The sequence below is a fragment of the Suricata suricatta genome, chromosome 13, assembly GCF_006229205.1.
Source record: "Suricata suricatta isolate VVHF042 chromosome 13, meerkat_22Aug2017_6uvM2_HiC, whole genome shotgun sequence".
NCBI classification, from domain to species: domain Eukaryota; kingdom Metazoa; phylum Chordata; class Mammalia; order Carnivora; family Herpestidae; genus Suricata; species Suricata suricatta.
This window is the reverse complement of record NC_043712.1, coordinates 60,281,831-60,293,941: the sequence shown is the minus strand read 5'-3', so window position 1 is coordinate 60,293,941 and position 12,111 is coordinate 60,281,831. Positions and strand designations below refer to the sequence as shown.

At 35.8% G+C, this 12,111-nt stretch overlaps 1 protein-coding gene across 1 annotated transcript in view; it reads left to right on the top strand.

The window, feature by feature from the left end:
* UHRF2 (ubiquitin like with PHD and ring finger domains 2) overlaps nt 1-12,111 on the top strand; it is a 90,003-nt gene that overhangs the window by 53,716 nt on the left and 24,176 nt on the right. The window contains exons 5-6 of the mRNA XM_029919354.1: nt 5,675-5,784; nt 9,324-9,510. Of these exons, the coding sequence (XP_029775214.1) occupies nt 5,675-5,784; nt 9,324-9,510 (297 nt within the window). The remainder of the gene's footprint in view (nt 1-5,674; nt 5,785-9,323; nt 9,511-12,111) is intronic.

Below are 12,111 nucleotides of genomic sequence, written 5' to 3'. Positions count from 1 at the left end.
AAGGTGTTGTCAAACCAAACCTAAGAATTCAAACTCTTTTGCACTGCTTGTAGAATGCAAACTGGTACAACTGCTCTGGAAAGTAGATGGAGGTTCCTCAAAAAATTAAAAGTAGAACCACCCTGTGATCCAACAATTGCACTACTAGGTATTTATCCAAAGGATTCAGGTGTGCTGTTTCAGAGGGGCACATGCACTGCAATGTTTATAGCAGCGCTATTGACAATAGCCAGAGTATGGAAAAATATCCATTGATGGATGAATGCATAAAAATGTGGTATATGTTACTCAGCAATTAAAAAGAATGAAATCTTGCCATATGCAACAATGTGGATGGAACGAGAGTGTATTATGCCAAGTGAAATAAGTCAGAGAAAGATAAATATCATATGACTTCACTCATGTGGAATTTAAGGTACAAAATGGATGAACATAAAGGAACGGAAACAAAAATAATATAAAAACAGAGAAGGGGACAAAACACAAGAGATTCCTAAATACAGAGAAATAACTGAGGGTTGCTGGACAGGTTGTGGGTGGGGAGATGGGCTAAATGGGCAAGGGCAGTTAAGGAGACCCTTATTGGGATGAGCACTGGGTGTTATATATAGCAGATGAATCATTGGATTCTGCTCCTGAAATCATTATTGCACTATATGCTAACTAACTTGGATGTAAGTTTAAAAATACATTTTTTAAAAATCCAAAAAAAAAAAAGCATGAAAAAAACCCACAAACCTAAGAATCCAATACCAACATATCTGCACTAAAAGAAATACTAAAGAGAGTTGGTCTGTAAGCAGAAGGAAGGTGATCTCAGATAGAAACATGAAATATAGGAAGGAATTTAAAAACACAGGAAGGGTAATTTTATGAGTAAGTCCAAATAAACTATTCACAAAACACAACAGTAGTGAGGTTTAAAATATGTGGAATAAAATGCATGACAACCATGCAAAAGATGGAAGTTGATAATGAAACTATGAAATTCTGATATGATCAGAGAAGTAGCAAAGTAAAACTTAAAAGTAGATTGATTTCTTGGGCTTGTTTACCTGGTATATTCTGAGAATCATGACATTAAAGTAATATCTTAATACATAATTAAATATAATTTTTAAAATATTAACCAACTAATAGGGTAAAATGGAATAATTATTAGAATAATTAAAAAGAAAACAATCAGGGAGAGTAAAAGAAACAAAAGGTAGATAAAATAGAAAACATAGTAAAATGGTAAAACCCAGATATGTCAGCCATTATTTTAACTATACGTGAGCTACACATTACAGTTAAGACATCAACGGATGAAATCAAAACAAAAACAAAACCCATATGCTGCTTATAGGAAAGAATCACTAAATGTGAAGTCACAACTTGAAATTACAAGGATAGATGGAATTCTAGAAAGATGACCACGGCATAGATTTTTAATCTCCCTAGATGTTCTAACACAAACATATAGAGCAACTAAAATATCTAATCGAAAACTCCTGGGCAACATTTCAGGAAGTTGTGGTATCCCCTAAAAACACCAAAATAGCTGGTGGGATAAACAACTGGTAGCTATAAGACCTGTGTGGTATCAGTAGTTGTACAAGAGGTAGGAGAGGGTAACTACAGCTTATATAATGGACCCATGTACTCTGAAATAATAAAACTAGTTCAGCAAGCTGTTTTGAAAATAACAGCAATGGTGTCCATCTTTCAAAATAACCTCCAGTGATTCCTGCTTCCTGGTATTCACACTTTGCATAGTTCCTTCCCACATCTTTCTTAGGGTTACTCTTTTGACCAATAGAATATGGCAGAAGTGATGGTATACCACTTGCAAGATTTGGTTATAAAAACATTGAAGCTTCCATTCTGGGCTCTCTCAGACCACTCTCTTTGAGGGAAGCCGGCTGCTGTGTTATGAGGATGCATACATCCTGCTGTTCTTGCCCTAGTTGAACCTTTAGATGAACCTGTGACTCTGGTCAACAGCTTGACTGAAACCTTATGTAAGGTCTTGAGCCAAATCTATCCAGCTAAGCTGTTTCCAAATTCCTGATTTGCAGAAACTGTGAGATAATTTTTGTCTTAAGCTGCTAGTTTTAGAGTGATGAGTTACGTGACAACAAGAGCTAATACAGCAACTGAAGCTAATGGGGTATGCACACCTGTTTAGATGAGTACAAGCAGTTTGCGGTAAGATTTTAAAGGGATTAGAGCCCAGCAAGCTCTCGAATTTTAGTTAAAACTATTCCAAGGCAAAGCCCTATACAGAAAAGAAATTACTGGAGATGCAATTCAAACTGAATAAGATAGGGACCATAAAGACAGAAGAAAAAGGTTTCAGTTTAAAATCGGGAAGGAGAATAGAGCCAGGAAATATCAGTAAGTTACCTTCCATTGTGCCTTTTTAAAAAAATTTTTTTGAGGCATAATTTACATAAAGCAATATGTACTATATATTTTAAGTGAATATTGGCAAGTGTATGTAACTGTGTCACCACTGTGGTCAAGATATAGAACATTTTCATCACTCCAAAAAGTTCTTTTGGGTTTCCTTAGAATCTTCACCACTATCCTCAGCTCTGACCCCAGACAACTACTCATTTGCTTTCTATCAGATTAGAATTTAGCTGCTATAGTTTTGAATCCTTCTCCAAAAAAAAATCAATTAAAAAAAAGTTCTATAGAACTCTATAGCATTGAACTAGTAAAGCTAAGTGAAATTATACCCTCTAAAGGTTCAAGAAATTTACTGAAAGAATGGAAGAAAAAGTGAAAAAGGAAGAAAGGAAAGAAAAACCATGATGTCAAATATGTAAAAAGGAAAAAAATACTGTAGAAGGAATGAAGATAAAAGTCTTATAAGGAAAGAATCCCAGAAAGATGTACATGAGTCAAGAAAAGATGAACAAAAGAGTTAAAAAAAATTGTTTTTTATTTTTATTTTTGAGAGACAGGGAGAGACAGCACAAGCAGAGGAGGGTCAGAGAGAGAGAGGGAGACCCAGAATCTGAAACAGGCTCCAGGCTCTGAGCTAGCTACCAGCACAGAGTCCGACGTGGGGCTCAAACCCATGAACCGTGAGATATGACCTGAGCCAAAATTGGACGCTTAACTGACTGAGCCACCCAGGTGTCCCAAACCAAAGATTTTAAGTCTGGCTTTCAGAATAAAGGCTAAAGATGAACTGTTGTTAACTTGGAAGAACTAGGGGAGGTATTCTCAAGAATACTTCCTGGGGAATGTTCCAGAGAACTAGTTTCAGACTATCAAGATGACGGAAGAAAATTTGACCTAAAGACTGGGGATAAACATTAAGAATATTTTTACATTTAGAAGTTAGGACTGAAGGAGATAATATAAAGGAGAAAAGTATAGAATGTAGTTATTATATGATCTGACATAGTTATAACTGTAAGATGGAGGAAATAAAAGAAATTATGTATTTTCAGTAATTATTATGACAATTAGTAAGAGTGTCTTGAGTGTAATGTCTGATAAAGTAAAGAAGTATTTGCAGTATTCTTATTTAGGCATCTTGTATGTTTGATAATTGGTATTTTTGATTGGGGGAGAAAGAAGAAACATAACTTTTTTAAAAAGTAAATTTACATTTAGTTCTGAATTTGAACAAAGTATTTGTATAATCTCGTGAAGTATTTTGTACATGTATTCATGAGTATGTTTAAAATTTATAGCCCTGTCCACTGAAGAAGACTAGAAACAGTGATCATTCCAGTTGCAGTAAGCTTTTTTAGTGCCTGAAGTATGGTCTTGAAATGTTACTTCTATCTAAAATAAATGAGGCTTTCTTATAGATAGAACTCCAGGCTAGAGGCAGAAAATTTACAAGATGAACTTGGAATATCTTGTCTTATGGATAACAAGGAAACCCACAAAGACTTCTAATTTCTTGTCAGAAAGATTTGGAAGTAAACTGGAAGTTCCTGTTGGCCAAAGATGAGACAGTTTGAACATTGACAAGGGAAATTTCTCTAATAGATTGAGACTCCTCAAATACGTATGTGAATCCCTAGTAGTATAAACACTCATTGGTTACTTATATAGGGAACTGTTTCTAAAGTTCTCGAAGAAAGCACTTAATCTACATTTTTCTATATACTCTGTCACTGAGTCAGCAAATAATTGATGAGGCCGAGTTTCTCTTTATGGAATTGTAGCAAATAAATGAGAAAGGCATGCTAGAACTGGAATATCAATACTTCATAATCCCAGTGAATTAATAAATTTTAGCACTGAATATCATAGCTCCCATCATCATAGGAAAAGACAACTAAGTAAACTGGGTGCTTCCTGACAGAATAGCCCTATTAATATTTTTACCAAAAAATGAACCTGTATTTGACTAAGCATTTCTAAATGCAAGGGTTGGCAATTTTTTTGTGTAAAGGGCCAGGTAGTAGCTTTAACCTTTGACAGCCAAATTGTCTCCACCATCGCAACTACTCAACTCTGCCACTGTAGCACAAAATGAACCTTGGAGAATGCATGAATGATTAGTTTTTCTAGTAAAACTTTATTTATAAAAACAGGCAGCAGACTAGGATTTTTTTTTTTTTTTTTTTACCTCTACTCTAGATCCAGCTACCAACTTACTGATACAAATGATGGGAAAAACCTATTTAAACTAAACTTTGGGAATGCATGTATCAAAATCAAGACTCTGGGGGAAACACTATAGGACAAATGATAGCAGTTCTTTAACAGATTGTAAGAAAAAGATCGCATGGGCATTGATTAGAATATTTAAAACACATGCAGAACTATATATCATATGCTTAGAGAGGCAGAAGGGTGATAAGACTAAGAAAATTAAGGTAAATAATTAACTCTTAGCAGGGAATAATGAATGAGATTGGGAGGGAGCATGTCAAGGTAAACTTCTATTTTCTGTCAAGGTTGATGACTACAAGAATTAGATTATAATTCTTATAATCAACTATACTATACATTTATGCAGTTTTCTGCATTTGTGAATATTTGACATTAAAAGTCTTAAAAGGTGAAAGAATAGAGTCACCACGCAAACTCTAGCCAAAAAATGCTTTTGATATAAAATGCATTACAGAGATAGAGACATTTCATAAGACAGTTTAAGAATCCTAAATCTCTGTGTAACAAATAACATAGCTTCAAAAATAGGAACCAAAGTTGCCAGATTAAAAGGAAAAACCCATATATAAATCCATAGTCACAGCAGGAAACGTTGAAGAAGCATATGCAAACAGGTATAAATTGTATCTATGAGGAGTATGGCTTAGTATCTGAAGGATTTTTTTTTTTGAGAGGTCATCTTTTTACCCAGAAACTTACAGTATTTACTGGAAATATATTTAAATCTTTTATTTTGATTGATAGAGTATCATTTTATCTAGTGTTTAATTTATAAGAAAACTGTCTTCTTCATAGATAATCTAGGTGAAGTCTGTAAATTTTTTTCCTAATATTACACTAAAGTTATGTTTAACTTTGAATAATAACTAATCACTATTGGACTTTTCCTGCCATTGGAAACAGTGGCTCAAAGTGATTGGTATAGCTATAATCCCAATTTGTAAATAGACAAAGTTCTGTGGGTTTCCAAAATGACTCTTAATTATTTGCATATGGTTTAGATTTTGCTGCAGAAGTTAACTTTTCTTCTTTTTTTAAACAGGGGTTCTGAAGGAAAATTAAATGACTGCCAGATAAGATTCGTAAATGAAATCTTTAAGATCGAGAAACCTGGAGCACATCCCCTGTCACTGGCAGATGGAAAGTTTTTAAGTATGGATTTTTCTTATGGGTTTAGACTACACATATTGTACTTGATTGGTATTTTAACCACCCAGGGAATAACTTTTGGGAAAGTATAAAGCTATAGGTCATACAAATTTATTTTCATGACCACATTTTTGATCTCAGATCCGTTCTGGTTTAATGGATTTTTCTCAAATGATAAAATTTGTTTTCAAAAAACTTATTTTCTCACCTTGGCATTTTATTGCCATTTTCTTGTTTCCTTTATTATAATTTTGTCCAGATAACCCATTTCAGTAATTTTGTAGCTACCTAGATTGATTTTTAATATTGGGACTTATTTTCATATGAGTAGAGCCTGACAGTAATGTTGGTTGAACCTTGAATTTCCTGGAGTAATAAATGAAGTTTAAATAATCATGAGAATATTAGAATGTAGTCTTACCTTTTCACTGTACATATTATATTTGTTTAATATCATACAGCCAGTTGGTAACAGAGGTAGGACTAGATTTTAGGTCTTTTAATTCATGATTGAATTGCTATCATTCCAAATTACTGTCTCCCGCTTTCTTAATTCTGAATTTTTTGTGAGAGTTTATTGGATTTATACCACATGTCAGTGTCTACTGTATATTTTAATTTTTTAAAGATTTAAGTAATCTTTATACCCAATGTGGGGCTCAAACTTACAACCCTGAGATCAAGAGTTGAATGTTCTATCTACTGAGCCAGGTGCCCCAATTTCTAGTATATTTTAGAAAAGTACTTAGAATAAAGGGTTCTGCCTAACCTCTTCTTACCACAATTGTGCAGGATTACGGACGAGAAGACCTTTAACAGATCAGTAAATAGACTTTCATGTTACCAGTCTAAGTCACTCAATTTTTGAGGCTGTGATGCTTATATATCTAGATTTGAATTAATAGCCTTTAGGCATACTCTATCAGGCTCTGTGCTGACAGCTTAGAGCCTGGAGCCTGCTTCAGATTCTGTCTTTTCCTCTCTCTCTGCCCCTCCCCTGCTCATGTTGTGTGTCTCTCTCTCTCTCTCTTTCAAAAATAAACATTAAAAAAAAAAAACCAGGTGGCTCAGTTGGTTAAGTGTCCAACTCATGTCATTTTATCGCAGTTTGTGGGTTCAAGCCCTGCATGTGCTCTGTGCTGACAGCTCAGAGCCTGGAGTCTGCTTCAGATTCTGTGTCGCCTTCCCTCTCTGCTCCTCCCCTGCTCATGTTCTGTGTGTCTCTCTCAAAAATAAATAAACATTTAAAAAAAATTTTTTTTAAAGAACCTTTACATATGCTCTCTAGGAATACTTGGTAGTTATATCCTAGGAATACAGGTAACTTGAGTAAACCTATTTAATATAACTTATTTATCCTCTCTAAAACAGTGTAAAACCAAGATAGATGAAGTTTTTGTCATCTTTCTGTTCTCAGTACCTCTGCATGTATTCTGCTCTCTCATTCTCCATATATCTTTTCTCTGCCTAATGCTACTCACATTATAACTACAACTTGTAGCTATGTTGAAATGTAAAGAAATCATTTCAGTACCACAGCCAGACTGCTATTGATCATATTGCTCTCCATACCAAAAATCTAAGCATGCCAAAGGCATGTTTTTAGGTCTGTCATGCATCCATTACTTCTATGTTGTCACAGCTTCCCTAGTGGAAGTAAAACAGAATTGTAATCTGTCATTCATTAGCAAGAGTAGAGAGTTGAAATCGACTCTTGATTTCAGCTCAGATCATGATCTCAGGGTTGTGAGATTAAGCCCCATATTGTGGAGCCTGCTTAAGATTCATTCATTCTCTCTCTCTTTCCCCCCCTCCCTTCCTCTCCCCTTCTCCCTCTCTCTCCCCCTCTCCCTCTCTTTGTCTCCTTCCCTTCCCCTCTCTTACTTGCACTTTCTCTCTCAAAAAATAAATAAATAAATAAATGAAGAATTTAAAAAAAAATAGGCAGTGACCAGTTAGAAAGATAGTACTGAAATTAGTGCCTTTTCCCTTTCCTCTCTCTTATTTTTCAGATATGGCTTCCCATTTCCCTCATATTGCTAGATCAGTTCTGATAAATTTCCTTACAAATATATTGTGTACATTTGTTAGAAATTCAAAATATAAAACAATCTATTTACATAATTCATCTGCAAAATTCTGCAGGGGGCCCCTGGGTGGCTCATGTAGTTGAGTGTCCAACTTCAGGCTCAGGTCATGATCTCACGGGTTCGTGAATTCAAGCCCCACATCGGACTTGCTGCTTTCAGCATGGGGCCTGTTTGCAGATCCTCTGTCCTCTCTCTTCTGCTCTTGCTTGTGTTCTCTCTCTCTCTCTCTCTCTCTCAAAAATAACATTTAAAAAAAATTCTGCAGTCCTTTTTGAATTTCATATAAATTTACCTTATTTTTCATAAAATCTTTCCAATGATTTCTCTTGACATTTTAATTTTTGGTATTGTGAACATAAAAATTTTTTACTATATATACTGTGTAATTTTAAAATTTCAAGGGAACACTTTGGTAAAAGGTGTTTGTATTTAAGTAGGTTGTGGGGGCAATAAATGATATACCTCTTACTTGCCAGAGTTCTGAACCAATAGATAAATAAGATTAAACTGGGTTAGAAATGCTATTTCTAGGGACACCTGGGTGTTTTAGTTGGTTTAACGTCCAACTTTTGATTTTGACATAGGTCGTGATCTCACATTTGTGAGATCAGCTCTGCGTTGAACATGGAGCCTGCTTGGGATTCTCTCTCCTTTCTCTGCCCCTCCCTGGCTCATGCATGCATGTGCTCTCCCTCTGTTCAAAAGTATGTTGGGGACATAACTTGAATGGGAACCAGAATGGGCTTGCTAACTCTTAACAGCCCTCCCCCTCCTAGTTTAGCCTATTCAAAGATAGGTTTGAGCCTGCAGAGTCCATGGTATTTAATAGTTTCACTTAGTAAATAGTTAGATCCAAATGACTTTAACAGAATATAGTATTCCCTATTTTTTATTATGAATATATTGTCAAATTGGCTTATGTACAACACCCAGTGCACATGCCAATAAGTGCCCTCCTCAATGCCCATCATCCACTTTCTCCTCTCCCCCACCTCCCTTCCACCTTCAGTTTGTTCTCTGTATTTAAGAAGTGTCTTGTGGTTTGCCTCCCTCTGTTTTTAACTATTTTTTTCCCCTTCTCTTTCCCCATGGTCTTCCCTTGAAATTTAAAGATCTCTTATGATGACCTGGAGAGTTCACTGTATTGCCTCTGGACATTTGGGGAACTTTCAGCTAGCCAATACAAGTATTTAAGACAAAAGTACACGTTATCTTCATGGTTGCAGATAATGATAACCTGCTATGCCTGGGCCTCACCCCTGTAATTTTGTTAAGTATAGCATGAAGCTCAGGCATTTATTCTTAAAGTCCCACACTTAATTATTCTTTGTGATTTTTTTTTTCTATTCATTAAAAAAAGCTGTATGCTATTTTCACTTGTTTTTCTTTATATGATTCATAGATAATAAAATGATTTTAAGATTGGGCTTTTTATAATTTTGTTATTAATAGGGAAAAATGATCCTGAGTGTGACATTTGTGGTGGAGATCCAAGTAAGAAATGCCGTACTTGCTCCTGTCATATATGTGGTGGGAAACAGGAACCCAACATGCAGCTTCTATGTGATGAATGTAACATGGCCTATCATATTTACTGCCTGAATCCACCTTTGGATAAGGTCCCTGAAGAGGAATACTGGTATGATTATCAGGGGTTTTTTGTTATTACTGTGTTAAGAACTGAATGTGAGATATGTATTTAAACCACAAAACAAAGATTTCTGAAGATATGTAATGCATATTAAAGCACTTAAAATTGTATATACCAGTGGTTTCTTGGCATTGATAACTTTATTATCACAGCTTGTGAACTAATCTCTAGCTGTTTTTAATCCTTGCAGTCCTTTCTCTAATATGGAGTCTGTGTTCTTTCAAAAATGCAAATCTGGAAAAAAAATGCAAATCTGATTGTGTTAACTCCTTTGCTTCTCAGGCTTTGTGGTGCCCTGCAAGGCCTTGTACAATATTTTTTTAGTTGATTTCTCCAGGTGTTTTTCTTACCATTTTCCTCTTCATTTTCCCAAATACTCTACACTCTAGCTAGATTAAATATCTTTCAGTTCCTTAAGTGAATCAAGTTTCTTTCTCTCCTCTGGGTTTTTACACTTGACACATTTTCTCTTTGAAACATATTCCTCTTTACTTAACTTTAGGATATTTGTCCTTCAGGTTTTCACTTAACAATGACTTCATCTGGGAAGCCTTTGTGGGTGGCCTCTCTATCCCCTAGGTATTTTAGATGTGCACGTAATAGTACTTAATAGTTATTTAAGTGCCTAGTATATGCTAGACACTAACAAAGTGTTTTACATGGATTAGTGAATTTAATCCTCTGAGGTTAATAAGTGGAACCAGGCACTAAGGTAAAATATACCAGCCAAAATCTATGCTACTTCTATTAAGTAGTCTTAGCTACAAAACAAAATCATTAGAAAAGAGACTGGGAAGAACATGCTAAAAGTAATAATGAACTTTTTCATGTCATAATAAGTTTTTTCTTAAGCTATGGATTGTTGCTGGCATGGAGGGATAAGTTAAGGAATGACATACTCAGAAGTACAGGCTTACCTCAGAGATAGTACAGGTTCCAGACTACTGTGGTAAAGTAAATATCACAATTAGGCAAGTCCGATGAACTTTTTGTTTCTCGATGCATATAAAAGTTTACACACGAGGTTGTAGTCTGTTAAGTGTGCAAAATACTTTATTGCTAAAATTCTAGACATCATCTGTGTTTTCAGCGGGTCTTAATCACCGATCACAGATCACCTTGACAACATAACAATATTGAAAAAGTTTGAAATATTGTGAGCATTACCCAAATGTGAACAAATGCTGTTCGAAAAACCAGACTTGTTCGATGCAGTGTTGCCACAAATCTTCAATTTGTAAAAAAACAAAAAACCAACAAAACACACAGTGTATGGAAAGTGCAGTAAAATGAGGTGTGCTTATAATAACATCACAATTGGGTAGCTGGTGTTACTATAAGGAATAGATTGTTTTACTTCCCTTTGGCCTTGCCCCATCTGTTGGGAAGATCGTTATTGCATTGCCACAGAGACTGTAAGTGTGGGTGGAGGGAAGGAATATTACTTCTTCCTTTCACCCCTACCTCTGCCTTGCATGGTCACAGCCTGCATTTTACCATCTATAAACATAATTATATTTCCTCTAAAGTCTGATATATTTTTCTTCCCTTTTGTTTCTGTGGACAGTATGTTCCTGCTTCTTTAAAATGCAAACCCCTTCTGCCTGCTCTCACAGTTCTGTATCCCTTTGCCTTCACAGGAACTTCATTCCTACAGTGAATTCCTCTTCCAGATTGCCATTGCTGGGTCATTCTCAGTCCGTAGAATCTATTCAGTCACACACACACCCACCCCCCCACCCACCCACCCCCTTTCCCTTGATCCCATTTCTTTGCTTCCTTTATGGCAAAGCTTCTCAAGAACTGTCTGCATTGACAATTGCCCTTTCCTCTCCTGTTCATACTTCGCCTCTCCAGTTGGACTTTCCTTCTCACAATTCCACTATATTTGTTTAAGTTAGGCTCACAGACACATTCTGTGTTGCCACATCAGTCACTTCTGAGCCCTCTCCTTACTTGTACTTATCAGCTCTCTCTTTATAGATTTTATGATACTATGTGACCTAATTTTCATCCTACTTCACTGGCCTTTCCTTCTTTTAATCTCTTGTTGGTTTTCTCATATCTACCAGATTTGGGAGTTTTCCAAAGCACTATTCACTTGCTTTTTGTTCTTCATGCTTGCTCCCTAGATAACCTTATCCAATCATGAAATTTTAAATACGAAGCTAATGGTTCATAGCTAATCTTCCTGGGCTCTATTTTTCTGTTTTCATTCAGCTGCTTACTTGATGAATATCACAAAGGTAGTCCAGCTGGAGATCTTGATTTCCATAAACACCCCCCCTCCCCCAAAACCCTGCTCCTCCCCCCAGTCTTCAGTAAATTACTACAGTCATCCTATCTACTTGTTCAGGCTTAAAAGCTAAACTTCATCTTTTTCTTTCTTTGCCCTCCTCACATGGTCTACGTCCCCTAATACATGAGCAGATCTTGTCAGTCCTGCATAATTTTTCTGTACTCTCACCCTTCGGTCCAAATCAACATCTCTTCCCTGACTATATAATAAATGCCCAACTTGTGTCCTTGCTTTCACATTGCTTACCAGCTATCATTTCTCCCATAGCAGCAGAATGACCTTACTAAGTC